Source organism: Hetaerina americana, unplaced genomic scaffold, assembly GCF_022747635.1.
Source record: "Hetaerina americana unplaced genomic scaffold, ioHetAmer1.1.p SCAF_3, whole genome shotgun sequence".
NCBI lineage: Eukaryota > Metazoa > Arthropoda > Insecta > Odonata > Calopterygidae > Hetaerina > Hetaerina americana.
Genome location: NW_027286874.1, coordinates 29,579,696 through 29,604,125, shown reverse-complemented (window position 1 = coordinate 29,604,125; position 24,430 = coordinate 29,579,696). Strand labels below are relative to the sequence as shown.

The 24,430-nt window shown below is 40.3% G+C and overlaps 1 protein-coding gene across 2 annotated transcripts in view; it reads left to right on the top strand.

The window, feature by feature from the left end:
* The first annotated feature begins 201 nt into the window (after positions 1–201).
* Positions 202–24,430, top strand: part of chp (leucine rich repeat containing G protein-coupled receptor chaoptin) — a 39,621-nt gene continuing 15,392 nt past the window's right edge. For both annotated transcript variants that reach the window (XM_071588645.1, XM_071588644.1), the window contains exons 1-5: positions 202–441; positions 14,379–14,829; positions 15,526–15,696; positions 19,088–19,749; positions 21,877–23,550. In XM_071588645.1, coding sequence (XP_071444746.1) covers positions 14,379–14,829; positions 15,526–15,696; positions 19,088–19,749; positions 21,877–23,550 — 2,958 coding nt within the window. In that variant the 5' untranslated portion in view covers positions 202–441. The remainder of the gene's footprint in view (positions 442–14,378; positions 14,830–15,525; positions 15,697–19,087; positions 19,750–21,876; positions 23,551–24,430) is intronic.

Below are 24,430 nucleotides of genomic sequence, written 5' to 3'. Positions count from 1 at the left end.
CTTCTGTGTACGTCGCGAGACGAAACTTCGCTTCCTGGTTGGCAGGCGACGCACCCATACCCAGCCCCGCCGAACTCTCCCGGAGGACCTCGATCCTATTAAGGGGGAAGCCCCTTGGGCAGGGAAGACTATGGAGGGGAGAGCGGGACGGGGGTGAGGGGCGAGCACACATAAGGGGCTTCTAAAACCCACGCGCCGTCCCTAGCCGCGGTAGAAGAGAGGGAAACCGCGCCCGTTCGCATGTGGTGGGAAGATAGGCCGCCTCCTCCATCTCCGTCCAAGGGGTCCTCGGGATCAGAGACGACGACGACGGGCAGATAGTGAGCGACTGCGGACAGACGAGCGTTTCTTGCCGCCACCTTCTTCTTCTTCAATCGCTGAGACAACGGGAACGGAGGCGCCGCATCGTCCCCCCGGGAGACGAAGTGAAGAGTCGGCAAGGTGGGTGGAGGCGGACCCCCGGGGGGAGCGAGAACCCTGGCGCGGGGTATGAGGGGGGTTGTTTCCGCGATCTACGTCATGACAAGTGAGAAGGTCACGCACTCTATTCGCATCCAAAAATGACGTCTCACAATTCGGAGGGAAAGGGTTACGTCTTTACCCATCGTGACACTCGGAGATGAGACGGGAGAGTTTCGGCTACATCACCGTCACAGCGGAGAAACGAAATAACTAATCGACACTCCCCACCCGATTTATTCTCTCTTATGCCAAGGGTAGTAATCGGTTACGTAACAGGCAAGGCAATTAGTTCGATTTCCGAAGGCGGAACACAGTGTTTTCTTTCCACCGAAGTTCTTAAAATTTTGCTTTAGGATACTACTTTGTTTTTCTATTCGTGTATAAATAATATATCCTCCAGTATTAATCGTTTTTCTAGCCGAAATTGGCCTCTCTCAGCAAGTGAAAAAGAGATTATACAGGTATGCTGGTACAACCATATGATGAATGGCTGGTTGAATCGTTCACAGCCCACTTTGCTCAAGCCTAGGGAAAAAAGATACGTTGTTCGATTCCCGGTTTGGAAACAATGTGCCCCACCAACCTTGTGTTCGTCCTTTGTGTATCCTATCCCTTGTCTCTCGTTTCTCTGAAAGCATATTTGAGGGTGTGTTTTCACCGTTGGGTATAATACATTTAATTGCCTGATTTTGTCAATACGCACATGTCATACGTAGCTTAACAGGTAATACATTTATATGCCTACATATATAAAAATATAATACATTTTAAACTGGATCCAAAGAATACTTTCGCGTACATGAGAGAATCTAATCTTCACACAGGTGTAAAATATTACTGCGGAAAATAAACGGGGAATCCAGGATAGCAGTATTTAAATTACGATCCTAAAATATCGCACCCGTAGCAGTAGACATTATTGATCGGACTGATATTGTGAAACGCTCATTTTGTTCAGAGTCTAACGTAAGAAATCTCCATCCTAGTCTGCCATAAGGAGCTTCAATTGTGTAACTTGTCGATATATTTGATATTTACATAAATGAAGTTGTTTTAAATCCATTTATATTTACTTATTTTCCAAATTACTACCCTTGAGCCATTATCCAAAGTCAATGGTTCTTAATGCAAATGGTCGTATCTGGATCAAGAGGCATTTAAAATAGAGAAAGCGCTCTTTCCCGAGCCGACAGAAACACAGAATTTATTATGTTTATCCCATTTATAACAATACTTTAATTGAAAAGCCCTCCGTATTAAGAACTGCTAACGTCATCCATTAAGTTTTCAAACATGAACTGACTCCAGAAGTATGTGAATATGGAGCTTTCGGTTTATCCAACACATAATCTCAGATTGATTCTCTCTCAATTATATATAAATATCGATTCTCCCAATTTCGAAAATTGGTTTTCACCTCGCGAAATTCCTTTAGATCCTGTAAAAAATACATGTCTGCCTATGTTATACGGCACTTTCTGCAATACTATGTCGCACTACTGAGAAACACCGAGAAATTAAGAGACCACGGCTTACCATGAGGCCGAGGGCACCAATTCAATCCACTCACTAACTCAGAAGGTGCAGTCAGAGAGCGTGACTCGAAGAAAACAAGAGAGTGGGGTGCGTCGGCAAGTCAGCTTAACTTTGCCAAAAGTTTAAAGCACAATTTCACGTGCACACTTGCCTTGAAATTAATATTACAATTTTTGTGCAAGTGAATCTCTAACGGAGCATAATTGGGTTAAAGTTGCTCCTTCTATTGAACGACACAAAAATAACTTACAGGTCCCTTAACGCTAGAACAAAAAAAAATTAAGTGAATTGCACTAAGGTGAGGAGTTCATTTTAAATTATTTAGAAGGGCTTAGGTTTTTAACCGGATTTACCCCAACAAGTGGGGGTTTGATCTGAGTGTTGGGGAAGGGGGGTGAGAATTCCCGAAAACAGCAGGGCGTCAATTATGGATGGCTAGTGGCACCATTTTACAACTCCCGGATGTGATTAGTGAAGTATACCTATTTCCTTTCTGACGCGATAATAATTTTGACACTGTCATCAGTGGAAAAACTGAAAAACTATGCGAACGTGAAACCCTTGCGCGTCCAACTTTGATCCGTATTTCAGCACAGGGAATCTTTCAGGTAAAGAAGTATTTTTCGGCACGCCGTGACAACTCTTCCGAAGTCTTCACTTCCGGAGCTACTTCGAATGAAAATAAGAGGAACAAGTAGAAAATATATATTTCTTTTCTTGTGGTATATTTACGTAAATAAAATTCGAATGCGTACGTTTTAATTTGGGGAACATTGGCGCGGTTGTTCCGGAGAAAAACCACACGAAAAGCCTAAAAGAGGCGAATCAATACGGTAAGATCGATGCATTTCATATTTCATCCATATCCGATCGATTTCATATACAAGGGAAAAATTATTGTTCCAAAAGGAACAATAAAAATAATTGTGAGGCGACACAAAGAGACTGTTAGCCTTATGCAGAGAATTTTGAAATTTACTCCTTCCACCAAGTGCACTTGGAAATATTTTTGCACAGCATTAGTCATGAAGGGAAAAGTTAAGATTAAAATTATTCCGTCATCTTATCACATAATGCTGTTCTTGTTTTTAGAGGACTCGTCACTTCGACTGACCAGCAATGATGAATATTGGTAGTCATACCGGGGGTCCATATAGTTATCTCCTCCAATCACCCTAATTCATGCCTCATTCGCTTATCGTTCAAGTCTGATCGTAGGTATTCTCAAAGAGAAAGCAGAACTTTCTGCGCGAATTCCTAGCGTTACCGTGCTATCAAGGGACATTTCTGGGCCTATTTCTGTTGCAAGGTGAATCTCGAGTCTTTACATAAATCTATCCACTACAATCACTCCTCCCAGATGAAATACTGTCTAGTATGCTTCATTTTAGTAATATCATACTTCACAATCATACGAGTCGGTAAAGACATATCCCACACGCAGCAATAATCTCTTCACGTAATTTTAGCAGCAAATCTACCAAAATGGCAGGAGGGTTTGGAAATACGTAAATTTTATTTTGTCCCTATCCCCACCCTAAGTGTTAGTGGATACCGGTGTTACCAAACTTATACCACTATATCTATGCCAAGTCCCTATACACCATTTTTGCCGGAGTTAGATTTACTGGAATATTAATAGACCAATGATTTAAAAAGGCTATGCGATCATATTTTACGCTTGCAATTTTCCATTGTTTATCCTTTTGTTGAGTATTTTCTGGATATAAGAAATTATTATGAATGTCGTCAACCTCTAACCTCTCAGGTACCTTCGAACAAGGATAAGCAAGCCGGGGAATTACACTCAACAGATTACTTAATTTGATATGCATTTAAAAACAAAAATGTGCAATTAAGTCATCGGATATTTTACAAGTAAATTAAATACGCAAATCGAGTGATAAGTACTTTGGAGCTTCCACCCGTCGTTATGATTTCATTATTAATGGCGAAAGCACATCAAATACGGCAAAAAGAGAATTGAAAAATCATTGATTAGGAATCAACTGATATTGCGCAAAAAGTTCACTTTAATTGATAATGCATTGTAATTTCAAAGAACATTCCACTGTGTAAGAAGCGGAAACCAGTAAATATGAAATATTTAATTTATCTTTTAACAGCCTGCAGAAAAAATATTCGAAGCAAAAGTACGCGGTAATGTACAGTTTCGTCGAAAGGAATTATCCCATATGACCTGGTTAATCTGGGTAGCAGTGCGCTGGAGAGCACTAAATTTGAGGTGCTTCAATTACCAGTTCGCCAGTTCTTGTGCTCTGATATTGTCATAATTCAATTTTGATTAAGCAGGTATCAAAAGATGTCGCCCGGTTGGAATATCTTAAACACATCATCTTGCGATATGAAAATGCCTGAGAATTTTAAGATATTTAGACATTTAAGTCAGAAAGTGAGGTTATTATTAATATCATTGCGTAAAGAAGTTGGTATAATAAGTGTAACTAAAGAATCGTTGACTTCGACAAATTCCTTTAATTTAGTAATTCTCCTGAAACTGGAATTCTCTTCGGCATGTAAGGAATAATACTCTTAGCTAGTTTGGCATCAGAGGTTACCTAGAAAAGTTATGGTGAAATGAAGTCCAGTCGCGCATAACCTGCAACTGGATTTTATCAATAGAACTTTTTCTAAGAACACCGGAGATATGATGAGGGGCATACGATCACGAATTGAGAATAGACTGGCTAGAAAAAGAGACAATACTGCAGCTCAAGCCATTAGATTACGAACAAAAACATTCCTTTTGGTTTAGTAGAATTCATATTTCACTTGTTAAATTGATGTGATTTCCTTGTTCCCGGCGAAAGTGGATTTTCATTGCAACACTTGTGTTCGTTGAGAAAAGTAACAAATACGGAGGGACAATGACAAGTGTTTTATGATGCGTATTTTCAGAGATAATACCGGATTCAATTTACAAGCATATAAATTCGCAAACATAAACAGGAAAGTTTTTTCTCGATCTCTCATTTAATGTGTTCACTTCTAATTCGTCTGTTCCCAAAATATATTTTCGCTTTGGAATTCCCTTTAAATCTGAAAACTATTTTGATCCAGAAAACCAGATGATCGGTCTTATTTACGGAAATGCCCAAGAGACTCCAAGAGATTCATCTTACAGCGTAGAGCGCTTTGGTACTATTTGCGAGTCTTGCGAATTGCTATTAATATTTACTTATTACTGCGTAAAATTACCAGCTGGCGGTCCCTAAGTGGATATCCGATCACCCGACCATGATATGAATATACAGAAATACAGCCTAAACAGTGGAACCCAATGGCATGTGCTATTGAGCCGATAAGTCCTCGACTCTTTTATCCGACTCAATATATTAAAGGTATCGAATGATAATCCTACACTTTTGTTGATATAAAGAAACTACACAATCACAAACTTCTTACTCAATAAAATAATTCCTCCCTTTGGACAACCATAAGAAATTTTATATGCTAAATTCACATTTGGGACCGTGGTAGTCCATTAAAATTTGGATAGAGCGCTGGAATACTGGTTGGAGGGTCGGGTTTCGGTTTGGGGTGACGCCTATGGGCACCCCAAATAGAGCTTCAGCCAAGTTGCATGATTTTTCGAGTCCCCTTCTGAGAAAACACAGGTGTAAAAGGGAATAGTGACTGCCCCCTTCCCCACCCTGGTGTGTGAATTTCTAATTTCGATGAGCCTTGGTACGCGTTAGGTGGACTCTCACCTATCAAACCAACGTTCAGGTTGATTACTGTGCTAAATTTACATTTCAAATCAAAGAAACTAGTTTTTTCTAGATCTTCCATTGACGCTTTGATACCGCCAAAGTAATAAAGACAAAGGTGGGCAGTTACAGCGTCTACCTTAAATCCTGTACATATTAATTATCAGTGTAGAGAATCAGTGAAGTATACTCGTATAAGAGATAACAGAAATAAGATAGATGCAATGGACATTTATTCTATTTTGTCTTTTTGAATAAAGAATATATCAAATTTCAGAGAACACTTCAATGTTTAATGTTAACAATAATAATGAATAATAAGTAGAAATTAATGTTTTGGCCTGAAACTGAGGATACCTTATACACAAAACGTATTTTTAAGTGCACTTATCTACGAAACTTTATTGGGCTAGATAGTCCACATCTAGAGTATTCACGTTTACTGCCCGCCTGTGGATTAACTTGCTGGTGTAAATAATTTTTTATCGGTAAATAGATAATAAAGATTAAAATATTACAACAGAAGTACTGACCGAATCGTAATAACATACTCTGACGAGACAGAGAGCGACAGTCATTCATCAGAACACAGGCGCTAGTGATCTCTTTATACACAATAACTGCTTTGAAAAAGCTTGGAAAAGCAGTCGTCTAGTTGAAAAATAATGAATAGTTGAATCTAAGGCATTAGACAGGTTTAATAGTAATAGATAAAGAAGGGTGTGGTACAGAAATCGAGTGAAATCTATTTGGAATAGAGTTTACTCGAAATATTTTGGCACATTACGTCGGGAAAAGTACGATGACTTCAGTTATTTTTTAAACAGATCAATCCAATACTCACTTAATAATACTATCCATTATTTACGTTTCGATACCCTCAGTGATTAAAGGATACAGAAACGTAATTCGGTCTCGATCTATGCTTTAATTTGTAACCCAACCCACAGTTAGACTCCTGAAATCTTTTCCATTCAAGGAAAATTTGATTTAAAAAGGGTTCAAAGAATTACAATTAATATGTGGGTGTGCATTTATTTTGTCAGAAAGAAATTTGTGAGTGAATCGAATTTATTTTACCACTTGAGGACATTACGTCAGTTAGGGGAAAAATATAAATATATTCAATATCATAAATCTAACTTTACATGATACCACTACTGGAGAAACATTTTTGCTGTGTGTATTATTAGTTTCTCATTCATAAAAAGAAAGCTAGAAATATGCATAGAAAACAGCGGTAGTGAAAAAGCGTATTTGATATCGTTTAATCCGGGGTTAATACAATCAAATACATTGCTCTTGATTACTCGTATATTATTGGAGTCTTGAGGTAACAATCTAACAGGCCGCTTACCTTACTAGAAGCCCCAATGAAAGAATTTACTTTCAGTTATACTCGTTGTAAGGTTAAATTTTGTAATCACCTGACCCAGTCATCGAAAGAATGGAATTTCGAAAGGAAAAAAAAGGAAACTCGAAAAAGAATAGGAGTTTCTAGTGAGTACTTAAGCTTTCACTATCAAATAATTTTGCATATTACTCGTACATTTACTCGTATTCAACTCCCATGGAGATCAGCGAACAAGCGAAGAAGATGGATTAAGATATTATGACACAAGGGAAGTGAAACATATTTAAAATAATTTGATATGTAGGTTAAAGAAGTTAGGACATTGAAGTAGCTGGGTATGTAATGTGAATGGAGAGTACTGAAACAACAGAAGACAAATTAAACAGAAGACTGCAGGAGAGAGGCTCGTGGGTGGATGGAATTCAATGTTCAATGGACGAATGTAAATTCTGGTGAATATTCTGAGGAGCGTCGACAGAAAAAAGTAAAGAGTAAATCTTGAAAATGAAAGTTGTTCGACGTCGCAGCAGTTCTTTGTAACACGGCAAGGCAAAAACTGACAAATTACAGTTTTCATGGGAGGTACGAGAAACGTATTTTAGAAACCAAACTCAGGAAGAGTTATTTTCGGATCAGCGACGATTACTTTTAACTTAGCCTTTTTGATAATAGATTGTATGGTATTTGGATGGGATCGTATGGATTTTGATAGTAAATTATGAAATGATAGATTTCATGGAGGAATATGCTTTAAAAAGATTAATCGGAATACTATATCATTTATTGGGCGAACTAGGCTATGATAAGCAATATTTGCAACAACGAACGTAAAAACGTACCTGATCGAAAACAAGTAAATAGAGTAGAAATGTTTTCTACAACTGTTCTGCTCAAGAAATTCAGTCATTTAAAGCATAAAAATAGCTATATACGTGTATTTACATTAGCGTATTGGCTCAGATGTGTTCTGTGGCATAGGTGTATTATATGCGAAGGTATACATCTCGCATATCGTTTTGTTTACGATATTATATCGAAGAACGGACCGACTACCGTTCGTTAAGAAGACTATTGAATAATGTCTCTTCGCCGCGGAGCGATCTCAAATCCATTTACTTCGCAGCAGCCAAAGCCAAAGAAAGGATTCGAAAGTGGTTTACGGCGGCAGCCAGTCACCACAAAAATCCCTTTTCCATTGATGCAGGCAAGCCTTAAAACAGAAATGTAGTGTACCGTCGTCTGCAACGTGACTGAACGGGTTTTTCAGTCCATCTGGAGTGGCGGAGGAGCGAAAGGCCCAGAATTGGCAACATATCAGTTCAAAAATGCAGGGGGAGCGAGACTAATAAGCTTCGTTAAAAGTTATGGAATAAATTATGATAATAATATTCACAATACTCGACAAATATCTTTGAATTTTCGCCTTTGATCGCATCTGTAAATTACCTTCCTGAGACAATGTCAAATTAAACAATTATTGAGAGTCACTGAATAATAAAACGCTAATTTTGAGACATAAACATTAGTGGTGGATAATGTGAAGATACTAAAGCTAAGGTTAATGTACGTACATGCTGCGACCTGGAGCACTTCAGTTACATACTGTTACCATTAGGCAACTGGCACCTGTATTCAGTGTTCATCATACATTACCGCATGTTAATGACTGTATGTCTAAGGTGTTCATTATAATTTTCGACGAATTCAAGGTTTGGAGCTACGGATTTTGCATGTACATGCTGATTATTTAAAAAAATTAATTTTATATCATTTTATCTCTGGAACCTGGGATTCCCTCTATTTGAAAGGGCCTGACATATTGAAAACAATGAATACTATTTATAGGTTAAAATTTGATGAATTTTAAAACATAAAGCTCGGTGGAAACTAATATTTCTGTAGCAACTCAAATAATTTGCGAGCATAGTAGATCATAAATTAGATCGAAAAAAAGAAATAATGAATGATAAAATGTCGTCCCATAATTCAATTATCAACTTGGAACAATATCGTCAACCCCTTCTAGAGTAGTAATGTCCTAATGCTAGCTCCAGAACTCATTATAGTTCTTGTACTTTTGTCTGCCGACTGAATCAATAAATTCAATGCAATGGCATGAATTTAGTGGCCTGAATATATCAATGAATACATTTACGAAATCGGTATAATGCTGTCCTTCTGGTGTTATGCGGCCAGAGCGGAGCGTTTCAGCCATCCAAAACTTAAATGTTTTTGAAAATTACAAAATGAGACATTTCTAAAAGAAATACTGTGTAAGTTAACAGCGCGACAGAATAAGTGAGACTCTTTGGCTATCCCGGATCTACGAGAGGAAAGTGAAAACATCTCGGCCTGACACAGAGAATGCATTCCAATCAGCGAAAATACATGATTTTTGCCTGGGTGCACATGTCATTAGTTCTTACGACAAGTTTCAACTTGCGCTCTCAAGTATTAATTGATTACCTTGAAAAAGGCAGAACAATTTCTGGCGAATTTAACTCCAACCTTCTCGGCCGCCTGGATACCAAAATTCGCGAGAAGAGGCTTGAAGAAGAAAAAAATCAGTTTTCCCCGGGACAACCTACTGTCACCAGCTCACAAAGGTGGGATGGGAAAATTACGGGAATCGGGGCACGATTTGTTCAGCCATCCCCCCGTTTATCCTGATTCGGCATAGACTTCCATATGTTTCCAAACTTAAAGAAATTTGTTTCTGGGAAGCGCTTCGCGTCCAATGAAGAATTTGAGAGGGCCGTAGATGGATATTTTCACAGCCTTCCAGAATCCCACTACCGGGAAGGAATACTGGTGCTGGGGAAACGCTGGACCAAGTGTGTTGAAGTCGAGAGACATTATGTATAAAATTAAAATAATAATTAACGGAAAATCGCTGTCTTTCATTGCCAAACCGAGAACTTTTCACCTTACCCTCGTATAAGGAGTACTGTCCTTCTATTCCCGTTAATCATCATCGGCAAAACTCTAATCCAGAGGAATGCCGGATTTCATTATCATAAATAAACTCAACTTTGGGACGTGAGTAACTGTGGAAAAAGAACTTTAAAGGCATACATATAATATTTTGTTAGATTCCTGTATCTAACTGATAATCAATAAAAAAGACCGTATACATTTTAAAACCTTAAATGTTGCACCTCTCGTCATTAATTCACCATTTTGCAGCACTTAGAGAGCCATTCTGCTCAACCAATAATCGTAAGTATCACAACAATGAACTCATGGGACTCTATACGTGTTTTTTTATTTAATTACGTGATTTGGGGGCGTGGTTTTGCGCCAATCAGTCCCAACACTGGCTTTTAGACATTTAAAGTTAATTCCGTCATTTGGCAGTCCCAATAACCTTAGCGCTAGGGCGGGAGCAGTTCATATCACCGACGAAATATTTTGAGAATATCTATGCATAAAACCTTGATTTTATCGTGACTGAAATGGAGGTAATAACGTAAAGAGATAAATTGGGTAGATATTAATACCAAATACGTAATAATATGTCATTTACGGTACTTTTGGTCTAATTAAAAAACACTGGAGCAATCAAGATTTTCTGTGATACGATCCACTGCTACTCCAATTTAATCTCAGAAGGTCCAGTGCTTTTAGGATATGGCTACGTACGACATTTTAAGATGTAACTGAATGAGTAAACTTTGTACGTATATTCTCACAAAAAAATTATTTCCGTATAACCAGTTTCGAGGCATAGGCGACATCATCAGGCTCAACTCTTAATATCATGGCCGGGACATTTTCTACTATTTCCGATGGTATACTATACCATCGGGCATGGTATATAATTTCCCCGTCATGTTATAAAAATGTTTTCCTGATGATGTCGCCTATGCGTCAAAACCGGTAATACCAAAATTAATTTATCACGATAATATATAAACTTGCTAATTCATTGATCTTCAACGTTCGTGAATTTGAGAATGAGACCATTAAATTCATTTTAATGTTTACATACAGTATTATCTCGAATGTATTTTTTAGCCTTCATTTTCACAATAAGAAAAATAAAGATATTATTTGAGGAATCAGAGGCTTACATGAACTCAAACACCAAGAGTTTATCTCCACTTTTTAAATGGGAATTGAAAAGGAAAATTACTAATATTCCGCAAAATTCTTTGTAATGCCAATTGTTTCGCCGATGGGACACCGGTCGCCATTTAATATTTCGTACCGTCAAAATGACAAAACTTCACCAAGAAAAATTTTGGTTCTAAAAGAAAAGAGTTGAGTCCTTCCTGCTAGATGTAACGTTGTATTGTCTAAGCGAATTATGCACCACAACTAGATCCATTGAGTAACGTTCATTTGTATCCATTTAGTGTAAAAAATATTAATGCGTTGAAGTTGATTGTGGAACCAGGCTAGGAAATAGGTGATGGAGTGCCCATAGATGTATTAGGAAAAGATTTTTGTTGTAATCCTTGGCGTACGTAGAAACGGTATTTTCACTTTTAAAGACAGATTACTTATGCCTTTGATCAAAGTTTTAAGTTTAATTGTGGGAAATATCCTTCATTTCATGTCTGCGTTCAGCATTTGGAGTCAGCATTTTTGAAAGCATTTTGGGTTTGAAAAGAGGAAGTTATGTTGCCGCACCCTGTATGTGAAGATGTTGGGAAGAGAAAACATTAAAGCCAGGATTTTTACGTGCACTTTGAAACTCGTGAAGGAATTAGCTTGCGGGTGGATAGCACTCAAGGATATCTTCGATATTCAACTACGTACTTCGCGGAACCTCGAGGTCCGCGGAACCGCGGAACCTCCGCGTCTCTCCCGCATTTTATGTCCTAAAAGAATCCTATTTTCCAAAAAATAGGGCTCTTTTCGTTCACCCAGTAAGCATTTAGTACTAGAGCTTTATGGTTTGAGTTCTTATTTCGTGATAATACCTCAAATATTGGGCAGACAGAAAAAACTTCGGTAAAATATCTACGAAATAGACACTCGACAAAATTTGCAAAAGGTTAACTTTCTGAAATTAAGTCACAGTGAGATTATGTTTAAGTTCATAATGACCGTTAATTTCATTTTATTCGTAAAATTCATTGAATGGGGTAACTCTTAACCAAGTTGAAATTTCTTTAATTATCGTTCATTCCCAGAATGGATCACATTGACTTCCTCTTTAAACTGCACCACTTTAAGGCAATACCCAGAACAATAATTTCTTCAGTTTTTCCACGGAGGAATTCCAAGAACTTTTAAAAGTCTGTGCGACAACCTAACACGAAAGAATAAATTAATTGAGAAAAAATAATCAATAATTCAGTATCATTCAACAATAAGAATTTTTAAACGATTCTAAAACACTTTTATTTGGTTTTTCTTTTTTATTGTATTATTTTCATCCTATTTACCGTACGTCATCATCATTCATCGTATTTATCATACTATCAACGCTGTCTGTTTTTAGTTTGGAACCCTCATGGACTTTAACGTACTTTTTTATATGGCATCTTAAAGAGTAGGAGAACTCTCACTGTAAATGAGTAAATTGGGTATCAGATAAAAACTGATATCATAATTGAAAGTCAAGTTAGATACTTATTGGAGAATTCCTAACTTTGGCAACATGTTTAGAGCAATGCGCGAATCGGAATACCTCTGAATAATCGATCTATCGCTATGAATCGTTTGGAGGGCTTCTTTGATCTTGTTAACGAGGGAGAGTGGAGGGGGGACGGTTGGCCGAGGGAATGTGATTCAGGGAAGGAGGGAGAAGAAGAAAGGGAAGGATATTTCGTGAGAGGAAGGGGTAAAGTGGGAGGATGAAGGAATGGGGGAAGGGGGAGTAACCGGGAAGCGGGAAAACTCATGGGGAAGGAGAAGCGTGGTTGCCCCATTCGGTAGCACAGTTTGCAGACGAATATTCCCGAAACGAGGAAAAACTGCTTGAAAGCCGACTAACCCAAATTCCATAGCTTAGCGACAGACTTTTTGTCATAAAAAAAACTGTAAGTTCCACTGAATTTCAATTGAAATTCAGTGGATATTACAACGTTTTTATTCTTTAAAATTCATGAAGTACCATAAATTTGAGCCGAGTACTCTAGAGATTTTTAATGTTTATTTACACATGAAGATCCGCATGTATTTTTTGCGTAAAATAAGAATCTCAAGGTAAAAAAGCCGTCAAACAAATAAATTTGAAGGGAAACAGATAGCCATGCAGCGCCAGAGAAAAAGGATTTCACATAATGAAGAACGACTCATAAAAAAAGAAAATATGTGCATTTTACCTTTTATGGCATTAAATGAGAGATTCCGATGTGTTGCACTAAATTATAAAATAAATCCGGGTGATGAAGGGAATTCTATTTCTAATCGTCATCACTAATTTGTAAGAGCAGCTTTCCTTATTTAATACCGTGACGTGAAGTTCTCATCTAAAATCCTTATCCCCTCCCTTCTTGTACTTGCATCGTCATAACGCGTTCCGGTGCTCGTGATCTCCGAACAAAACCTTCCATGCGGTCTGATACGGTAATTAACTGACAAGTAACACCTTAGCCGTGGAGTCACATTACTTATAATGTAGTAACTGAATTCACAAACGTGGCGCAAGATAACGCGACATGGAATGAAAAACTCTCTCACAGGATTACGCGTGAAGCATCGGCTGAACAAAAATCCCCGTTCTGCCGCGGCAGAGAGCGAGATTCAGGTCACCTTTTCCATTCGTAGCCCCAGATGTGACCGCTTAGAATCACGCATCGGTACCAGTGTCCACTGCTGGTTGGGGAGGATCAATTTTTTTTGTTTTCTTCTGAATTACAAAAGCGTAAGGGCGGAATGGTCACCTATCTCTTCAAATATTTGTTAATCAAGCCAAATTTTATCAAAATAAAAAAATAGCATACTCGGCATAAATGCGGTCGAATTTATTAATTTGCAAAAATCAGGCGCAATCTGTAAAACATTGCAAGTGTAATGGCAGTCATTCCGGCTCTCAAATGGGTAATGAAATTCCTCTTTACTGAACTCCCTCCTCCAGTCAATTGGTATACTACCACTACCACACGCCCTGGTGGAGGCTTTCAGGGTAAGAGGTAGACTTTTGAGAGCGTAGTCCATTCTATCCTTCTTAAATTAATTTATCGACCCTGCGAAACGATTCTCGAATATCGTTTTTAAAGGGTATTAAATTTGATTTTGGTGACCTAGTTTCAAGCTATTCAGCCATCTTTCGGGATTTTTGAGCATTATCCTCCACGTCTATTCTTAATATCCTGCTGACACAACCCTTTTACCTTCAGATGTTCGTGGTCCGGCTAGGATACACAATCCTAATCGTCGCCGTGCTGCTCATGACATGGGCAGCCATGTCTGGCGCCAGGGATGTGGTCCTTAGCCCAGCTGCGTACTCGGCGTACAAGCCACCACTTCCCGCGGTGGCCCCCGCCGGCGGAGGACCTCCCTACTCACAGGTCTCCTCGGCCACCGCCCCGCTCTCCGCTCCGGGGTCCTCCTCTTCCTCCTCCTCGTCCTCCTCGTCGGCGGCCGCCGTCACGTCCGTCTCGTACCCTCCGTGCTACTTCAACCCGCTCTGCAGCTGCTCCAAGGCGGTCCCCGACCTGGGCATCGTCCTCTGCCGGGACGTTCCGCTCCCAAGGGTGCCGCCGGCCATCAACGAGTCGCGGGTGTTCATGCTGCACCTGCAGAGGAATGACCTCCGACAGCTGGAGCCGTACTTCCTGCACGGAACGGGTTAGTGGGCCAGGGACCATGGGCGCCGTCTAGTCTTGCATCATACGCTGCTGGTGGGACACAATGGAAAGGGGTGTTAACTAACTTGACTTAATATTAACTTAAGTTTCCAGTGTTGACTGGAAACTAAAGTCAATGTCTTCAATACTCGAATTTCAACAATAGTCATTTACCTTAATGCCAGTACTCGAGTCATTACACGGAGGCTTAGGCTTCTTCGACTAAAGCAAGGATTCATCAAAGAATGACGGATATTAATTCCTACTAATTTAATCAGAATGATTAGAGCAAGATCTAACTGAATAACGAAATGAGATTAATATTTTATTGTATTGGTACAGTTCATTCTCCATAATTAAACCAAAGAACGGTGCTTATTTACATTTAATAATCTAGCTGTAGTCACAATTTTATGACGAAGAAATGATTCATTACTATTTTCACATGGAATTGTATTTCGCTCAAGTTCTTATCCTACCAGATAACTTCAATATTAGATTATTCCCAAAAGTTTACAGTTTTAGTTATTTGTCAGTTTTTTCTAATAATTCAGTAAGTAAGGTAGTACTCCAATGACTCTTTCTGTTTTTCCGTACTAAACACCAAGTCGTTAACTTATGGTTGAAAATAAAAATAGATGGACAGTAGGACCTGGCTATAATGTAATCTGTAAACATTTATCCTTTTTTCCATCAGGTCTGTACCGACTCGAGGTAAGCGAAAACCCAATGGCCGACTTGCCAGACGACGCTTTCTCCGGATTGGAAAGATCTCTCTGGGAGTTAGCTCTTCGCTACGACAGATTGGTGTCCGTGCCGTCAAGAGCTCTGCGATATCTTCAGAAACTACGGCTGCTAGATCTCACAGGTGAAGTGGTTTATGTGGAATTCATTCTTTTTATAACTCTTTAGATAATATGTCTGGGGAGAATAGCTATTCTGATAATACTAGCATGAACCACTGTAGTTACTTAAGTTACTTACGATGCATCGAGTAATTCTTGAGACATTGATTAAAGTTTTATCTCTAAATATAATAGCTAAGAGTTGACATTGCAAATGAAAAATGTTTATTATGAATGTGCCTTATATTTGCAGTCATTTCTTTAGTTATATCCGTGGATTATTTTTATTTGGTTGAAATCCAAATATTATGCAGCTTGTTTGTTTCAAAGTCATAATCAAGCCAGGTTACCTTTTAAGTAATTGAAAAATTTTCTGAACCAATTCAGAAAAGATTCCACTTGACTCACAGAATCAAATACTTCTCGCATTCTTGAAAATGCACTCTGAGGATGACCTATTTTGAAAAGAAATTGGATTTTGACCAGGTGAAAATTCGCAATGTTCGAATCTAAATTTTTCATATGGCGTAAGAGCTTCATGCATTCACATTTTTATGCATGAGATTTTTCAACTTTATTGCAATTTTATTCTAGAGGTTAACTAAAAATGAACGAAAAAAATCATAAACATGAATGCTTGCGAATTTTCTACGCAGAATGGTGCGGAGCCATTTACGAGTAATTACTTCTTACGAACTCATGTATTAGGAGACCCATCTAGGAAAAAGGACCCGCACCGAACGTCATTCCTACGTATTTGAAAGAAAGCTGATCGTTTTAAAATTGTTTGTTAATTAGTCTAAGGTCAAATATTTGACTGCTGAAGAAATTCATCGAGCGCACCAATTACTTGTAATAGTGAAGAAAAGCCACAACCAGCCGTTTGACTTAAATTATAATTGGTAGTCTACCTTGTAAGTCTACCGTGTTTTTTTACCGTGTAAGATCGCTCCATTTCTTAGCTTCTTCTAACAAGACACAAAATTACACTCCACTCTACATTATATTGTTCTCTAATTCTGAGTATTTTCTATCTTCCTTCATTCTGTCTAACATGCCTATCCTTTTCCTCCCCTTACCTCGCATACCTAACGTGCTCCCCTCTATAAGTCTACAGCCTTCAATCGCCAATCAAAATGCTCTGTATCCATCTTTCCTGTCTTTATTGAATGTATCCCAACTACCTCTCCACCCCGGCCAGGACTAGTACTTCTCCACTAGTTTTCTTTCCATTCATTTCACCTTTTCCATCCTTCTCCTAATCCACATATCAAAAGCCTTCAATATGCGCCTATCATCCAACCTCAGCAGCCATGTTTCCGCACCGGACCAAACCACTCTCTAAATGTCCACAAATCTTTTCTTGACATCCTTACTCAACGTCCTAGTCATCAACTTTTTCAACGAAGATTTTTTTCATAACACAATCATTCTTCTGCTATCCCTAATACGTTGACCATCCTGGTCCAAAGCGTTGCAAAGATAGGGAATGTTCCATCTACTCTTTATGTTTTCCCTCCTATTTTAACCTGTAACTTAGCCCCCTCCTTTTCAAAAACCTCGCAAATTTTGTTCAGTTTACATTGATCTTTATCTCATACCTATCACATTGACATTCTAATGCAATCCTCTAAGCAATGCTTTCACTCCTTGCCTGACTGACTGACTAAAACTTAATCATCTGAAAACCTAACTGATTTTATGAATTCCTTACCTACTTTAATTCCTATATACAATTCTTCTCATGTCACTTTTATCATTTCCTCATCATACTAGTTGAAAAGCATTGGCTATTATAGAGAGTTAATATGCAACACAATAATAATACAAAATCGTGAAGCTGATTTTCGGGATAAGTACTGATAACCATATTATAATAAGTGAGAAAAAGTTAGCTTGCATGTGTTGAAGCCACTGTCGGTAACCGTAATTGAGCAATTGACTTAATAATTTAGATATTATTGGTCAAGATCACTTTTGATAATAATAGGGATAGTATTGACTCATCAAATATTTTAAAAGCAGTGCATGAGAATAAGGAGTGTCATTTTGATAATATTTTAGCTTTTTGCCTCGAAAAACTCAGAATATGCTGGTATGTACGATACGCATCATCGGCTCGTATCATGATTGCCAGAGGACCGACGGTGTTTCATGTTTGATGGAGCAATGTCTTCTGCAGGATGACAAACATTAAACCCTTAAAGGATGGACGAGGTTTTGTTTAGGAAGAAAGGCTGACAACCAACGGAAAAGTTTCATGGTTTCATGGGATGGGGAAATTGGAGGAGTGGAGTTAACGGTGGGCGGTAGGTTCATTGGAATGGCCGGAAGAATGGGAGAGGCACTCGAGTTGAGCTATGTTTTCATGTATCCGTTTTTCCGTGGTCGCCATCCCCGTTTTCATGCAATACCGGGCGATGCCGGGCGGAAACAGAAGATGCGATTCGTGCGCTGTGTTTTGACGGGAGATGAACAAATGACAGAAGAAGAGCGTAGGCCTTATCTCGCCATCACAACTGCAGGCCCATTAGAGTTAAGAAACTTCTGCGGCACCGCAACCTGCGTCCTGATTGTGGGGCGGCAAGCCCGGATGCATGTCATGCATGTAGCTTTAGCAGATCGGACAGTTGTCGCTGCGTAGGAGATACCGGGTCGGATCGGTTCAGCGGGATCTTTTTGGCAGTTGAATCACTCGGAAGTGTATTCAGAGTCTCCGTGCAGGCAACAGGCGGCTTGGACCACATTTCACACAGTTTGGCGTTAAAAAGCAGTGGCCTTTTTAGTACTCGAACTGTTGACTCTTACGATACTATAAAGAACCGTCGGAACGTTCAAAGAGGAAAAAACCGTGACACCAATACCAATGAGAGATCGAAGGCTAAACAAGGATAAATAAGGGTCTGCATCAGGGCCGAGGATCACGTGCAGAGCCCACGCACGAATAATACTTTGGGATACCCATGACGTCATCTCACTGTACTAAGTCGTAAGTTTATTGGAAAAAAATCCTCTTGGCAGAGGCGACTGGGAAACCAAGGAAAATATCTTTACCTTAACGTTGTCTAATTAAATGTTAACGCAATGAAATCTCTCGCAATTAAAATTATTTCCCCTAATAGAGCGGATGCTGATGGATGAAAATCGCAATGATCGCTTTCTTTAGTAAACCTCGGACGGTGGTGATGTTTTCCGGAAGGTAAATCTTGATTATCGCCGAGTTATTGCCCTTCTAAATTGTGCCAGGGAGTGTCTTTAAATCTGGAAATAATTAGCTGGTAAAGCAATTCCCTGCGCCATGTGCAATGCACCATAAATAGATTCTTTGCCCTCGAAATTAGATGCACATTTATCAAATAGAATGTTGACATCACTGATTATGATTGGCTCAATTTTTCTTCGTTCCAAAATTAGGAAACGAAATATCGGATCTTTCGTCGGAGTCCTTCCGCGGAGTCGAGTCTTCCCTTCAAACGCTGGTGCTCGCCGACAACGATTTGTCCTACCTTTCGCCCTCCGCCTTCAGAGAACTTCCACAACTGCACACGCTCGACCTCCGGCGCAACTCGTTGATGGGACTCGACCCGCAGACGTTCGACGGCGCGACCTCGCAGAGGCTGGCCAGGGTCATCCTCTCCGACAACAGCATGAACCGAATCCCCTACGAAGCGGTCGCCTCCCTCAGGGCACTCAAACTCCTCGACCTGTCCCGAAACCGTATCTCGCACCTCGGCTCGTACAACCCACAGACGCCGCTGTATGAGAGCAATTTACCGTCTTCGGCGGCGCCGGTGGCGGCCAACGCGGCGCCCGGGGAGGCCATACCCACGGGGTCCAGCAGCAGTGCCTCGCCATCCTCCCTGTCGGCCTCCTCCTCGCCATCGTCCCCCACCGTCCCCTCTGCCCTCTCTGCAGTCAGCACCCCGGACGCTGAACCCCTGTTCGAGGGCAGGCTGTCCCTCGACTCGCTGCACCTCGAATACAATCAAATCGGTACCCTCCCGCAAGATGCCTTCCGACACTTCGACATTGTCAACCAGACCTTCCTTGATGGAAATCCGATCGATGAAATTCAGGTGAGACTAATTGGGGTGTGGCAACTCTAATTAATGCACCCGTGAAAAAGGGTAATCCTTTATAACAAGGGTTCCTAAGCATAATTGTCCACCTCCTCTGTCATGACCAAACTGTGGCATGCATGCATACAGTAAGTACTATCTTAGGAAATGCGTGAACTGGAAGAAATTAATTATTATGCTATGAAAGGCTTAATATATTTTATAGTTTTGAAAACCGCCCTATTACTCAGAGGCTCTCGCCACTAAGGTCCGCATACCCGTGGCTGATGATCCTAAAAGTGTGGATTCAGGTATCCCTGACTTACATTTGAGAACTTCCATAATATTTCAACAGGCAACAACACGAAAATGGGACCTTATTCGGCGTCACCGTATGGGATTATTATGGCGGATGGAATTATCGTTGAAGACTCGGGGAACCATGTGGGCCCTTGAGAGGTATGTAATTTATTGATCGATGGGTAACTTCTAAAAATAACAATGACAAAGTCACACGATCCGTATTTCAATGCATTAGCATCATCATCAGGTGGGGCAAAAGAAACAGCAACTCTCTTTCAAATTCAACCCGGATGGGAGGAAAAGAGAGGGAGGGAGAGGGGAGGAAAATAAGAAAAGAGGAGGGCCTGTACTATATAACTGCTGCAATGATGAGGGAAGAGACATGGTACAAGTATTTATTGACAAACGGTCGCTTAATGATCACCGATTCTTTTTACATTTTCTAGTTGTTCTAGAGCATTAAGCTCAAGTCGGTTAGTACTGAAACGTAAAATGCAAACATTAAAATCATGGGTGTGATCACTTTGGTTGGTCTAATAGTTTTTTAAAACTAAATTGTTCTTTAGTCAATAAATTAACATTTAAGGAAGTCTGTTCGACAAATATCCCATTACAATTACCGCACATCGGTGCATACATTCCATTATTCTTGATTATTCAAAGCTATTCTAATTTGACCTGATATATTTGACTGAAGATCCAAGGAAATGCGTTTTCTAAGCGATTTCCTCAATTAATCATCCATTTAAAGGCCTAACAGAGAAGAGGTTTGAAAATTCTGGCAATAAATTTCCTGTATATAAGCAAAGTTATGACGGAGGGAATTGGGATGGAGAGGAGAAATTTTAATCAAAGAAGGTAAGAAAAACTATACGCGTATGTGTTACTTAATACGTGTTTTTATAGTTCCAAATCCATCTTGACAAAAACCGTTTCCTGTTTCTATGAATCAATCCCTTTTCTATGGGAAATAATCATTATTTTTTGTGTAACAATAAAGCCAATTTAACATTGTCTCACATTTATGAATAAACTCTTCTTTGACTTTGAGTTGACGATGCGACTCTCGAGTATTGCTAACGCTGGGCAAAGTCGTCAGAACGAATCGCCTCATCCATTGGTGTAGATTACTGAGAAACCTGGTTTTTCGGTTTCATGGTAAAAGTCATCAATCGAGCTGTTTGTTCAAATAGAGAACATAAACCAACCTTCAAGTAATCTGACAGGCAGCAGCCTCGACATCAGTTTTAGTTGGCGTATTGAAAGGGTGTTTTTCAGAAATCATTTACTATGCGAATGCAACAAAATTTAGAGGCTTTGCGGCACAAATTTGGAGATAGAGAAAAATAAAGAGATAGCTTCTGTATGCCTTAATGATCATCTGCTACTTTTGCTGTTGCCATCAACTCTTGGAGTTAGACCATTCGCAATAAATAATTCAACAAAGATCAAATATTAAGATATCGGATATCTCTTTCTATGGTAATGAAATAAATAGTGTCGTAGATTAACGAAGTAGAGAAATGAGGAATAGTGAAAATTTAACCAGTCAATGAAAAAAGATAAGTTCTAATTTTCACTTTGGGTAGTTTACTAAAGGTAACTTATTTAAGCAAAAACTGAAAGGTGCTCCTCCTGCATTTTCCTGTTCGAAATCGCCTATTTTATTTTGGCTCGATGGTATCTCACTTGAGGTGAAATGCAACATCAAAAGTTATAACTCGCAGTGAATTTTCCTTTTTTTCTGAGGGTGGGTTGACTTTTTCCGTTCAGTTACTTATTTTACGGAAACTATGCGCAAATGTACCCTGAATACCTTTCCGTTTTTTCTTCTCTTTAAAGGGTAACGCCCTCCGGGATGTAAGGATGCGAGAACTCTCTTTCCGAGATTGCGGCATATCTTATGTGTCACCCAGCGCCCTGGCTGGTCTCCAGCCGTTCTTGCAGGCGCTGGATCTTGGCGGGAATAACATCACTATCCTCCCGCCCGATTTCCTCCATCGCTTCGACTCTCTCCGCGCTTTGTCCTTGAAGGACACTATGTTGAAAGAGGACCCGGGTGAGTCCCTCTTGGCACCACTCGCGTACTCCCTACACCACCTGGACCTGGGTGGGAAAACCGGTGCAGCCCCGTCCACTTCGTCTTTGGCGCGACTCCGAGGTCTCCGGGCCCTCAGTCTGAGTCGCCTCCCCGGCGGGAAGACCCGCCTCGAGCCCGAGCTCTTCCAGAGCTACGGTCCGGACGTCGAAGAACTCAGGATGGTCGGCGCCAAACTCGCGGCGATCCCCAACCATGCCTTCCGTCATCTGAGGGGCCTCCGTCGCCTCGACCTCTCAGAGAACTCCATCTCGACGATCGAGAACGAAGCTTTCGACGACATCGGGCACTCCTTGAGGGCCCTCCGTCTCTCCCGAGCGCTCTCCCTCTCGTCCCTCCCGTCCGAAGCCTTCCGCCCTCTGACCGATCTGCAGATGTTGGACCTCGGTGGCAACAGACTCCGCTCCTTCCCCGAGGCCACCTTCCACTTCATGCGCTCGCTCAGGATCCTCGCACTCCAGGACAACGAGATCGAAGATCTTCCCAAGGGGACATTCCAACCCGAACTGCACAACTCACTGAGGGAACTAAGACTCTCCTTCAACGCCCTCGGAGTTGTCCGCACAGGAACGTTCGCTGACCTGGCCTCATTGGAACTCATTTATATGGATGACAACCGCATCGCCAGAATAGAAGAGAGCGCTTTCGCCAACTTGCCGAAACTGCGTTACATCGACCTCAGGGGTAATAAAATTGAGACCATGGCCGACGAGTCGTTCCAAAACCTTCCAGAACTCGAAGTCCTCGATATGGCATATAATTCTCTCACCCGTCTTGACTTGCTGGCCTTTGACCAGGTGGGAACGCTGTCATCATTCCATCTTAACGCTTCCCATAATCTGATCAACGAATTATCTGTCAATACATCTGTCGTTGTCCGGACGGGTGGATTTATACACGCCAACGTTCGAGTTTTGGATGTATCCCATAACAACATATCACACGTTGAGCGTGGCTACATGTCATCTTTAGCCATGTCCCTCACCCACCTTCACATGAGTTTTAATAAGATCAGCAATGCTACTAGAGAGGCTTTCGGATCGTTGCCACACCTTCAATGGCTGGACCTGGGATACAACGACATGCGCCAATTAGAGTATGACGCCTTTCGGGGCACTCGACATCTTCAGGTACTCCACGCAGACCACAACGACCTGACGGACTTACCGAGCGAGGTCTTCAGGACCCTATCATCTCTCCGTGTGGTCGACCTCTCCCACAACCGACTGCGGTCCCTTCCCGATGGCCTGTTCCAAGACGCAGCCCTTGAGCGACTTGATTTGTCCCACAATATGTTGGTTAGGGCTCCCAGCTCAGCTCTGGGATCCGGCCAGTCTGCCCGGACGATGAGGGAACTGGACATCTCATGGAACGGTATCTCTTCCCTTCACGGCCCAGATTCGGTCGCGAGACTCAAGGTAAGCCACCGTGGCCTCCATGAATCTCGAAAAAATCTCTCTTGGCTACTCATTCCGTCTGCCCAAACTTTTATATTAACGATGTAAACGCCGCCTAAGGTTGCATCTTACTTTCGTTGCAAATGACATTGGATTGAACTTTGAAATGCAATCCTGTTCGTTAAGGGCCAGCTCGTTCCCATTGGCTTAGTGAACTCTAGAAAGTATATTCAAACTATAAAAATTGGAACAATTAGCCAAAGGAAGAAGTTAAAATTAAATTTTATTTGGCATCAATGCGCTTTGCATTACCTTACATATTTGAAAGTACTAACGTAAGTGAACATTCAATAGATGTTTAAACTCTTCTCTGTAAAAATAGATTTCCAATATTCTTTTACTCACTTTTTCCTGGAAGGAAAACAATTTTTAATTCACAATCATTACCTTGTATGTAATTAATGAGGTATTTTATCCATTTTTCGTTTTATTCTTCACAAAATTTATGTCATTATAAAATTTTCGCAGTTTTTTTTAGTTCATCTATTTATCAGCTTATAAGTAAAACGACGTTGTGAACAATTTGTTAAAATATATGTTTGCAAGAATTGCGCGACCTGTAAACAATTTTTTACCTTTATTTGAAACCTTTAAAAATGCCTCATTATGTGATAATGTCTTTAAAATAATGAGTATCCATGCACCTTGTGTTTTCGGTGAAGGCAGTGATGCTTACCCCTGGCATTACAACGTGTGCGGGCTATGATTATCAGTCCTGTCCCAAAATCCATTTACATCATTTGTTTTCGACTTCACTTAGAACGTGATATCACTTTGCTTCGCGTTCACTCCATTCTTTCTCTGCTTTTCATTTTCTCCTTGTCACTTTTTACTTTCTTTT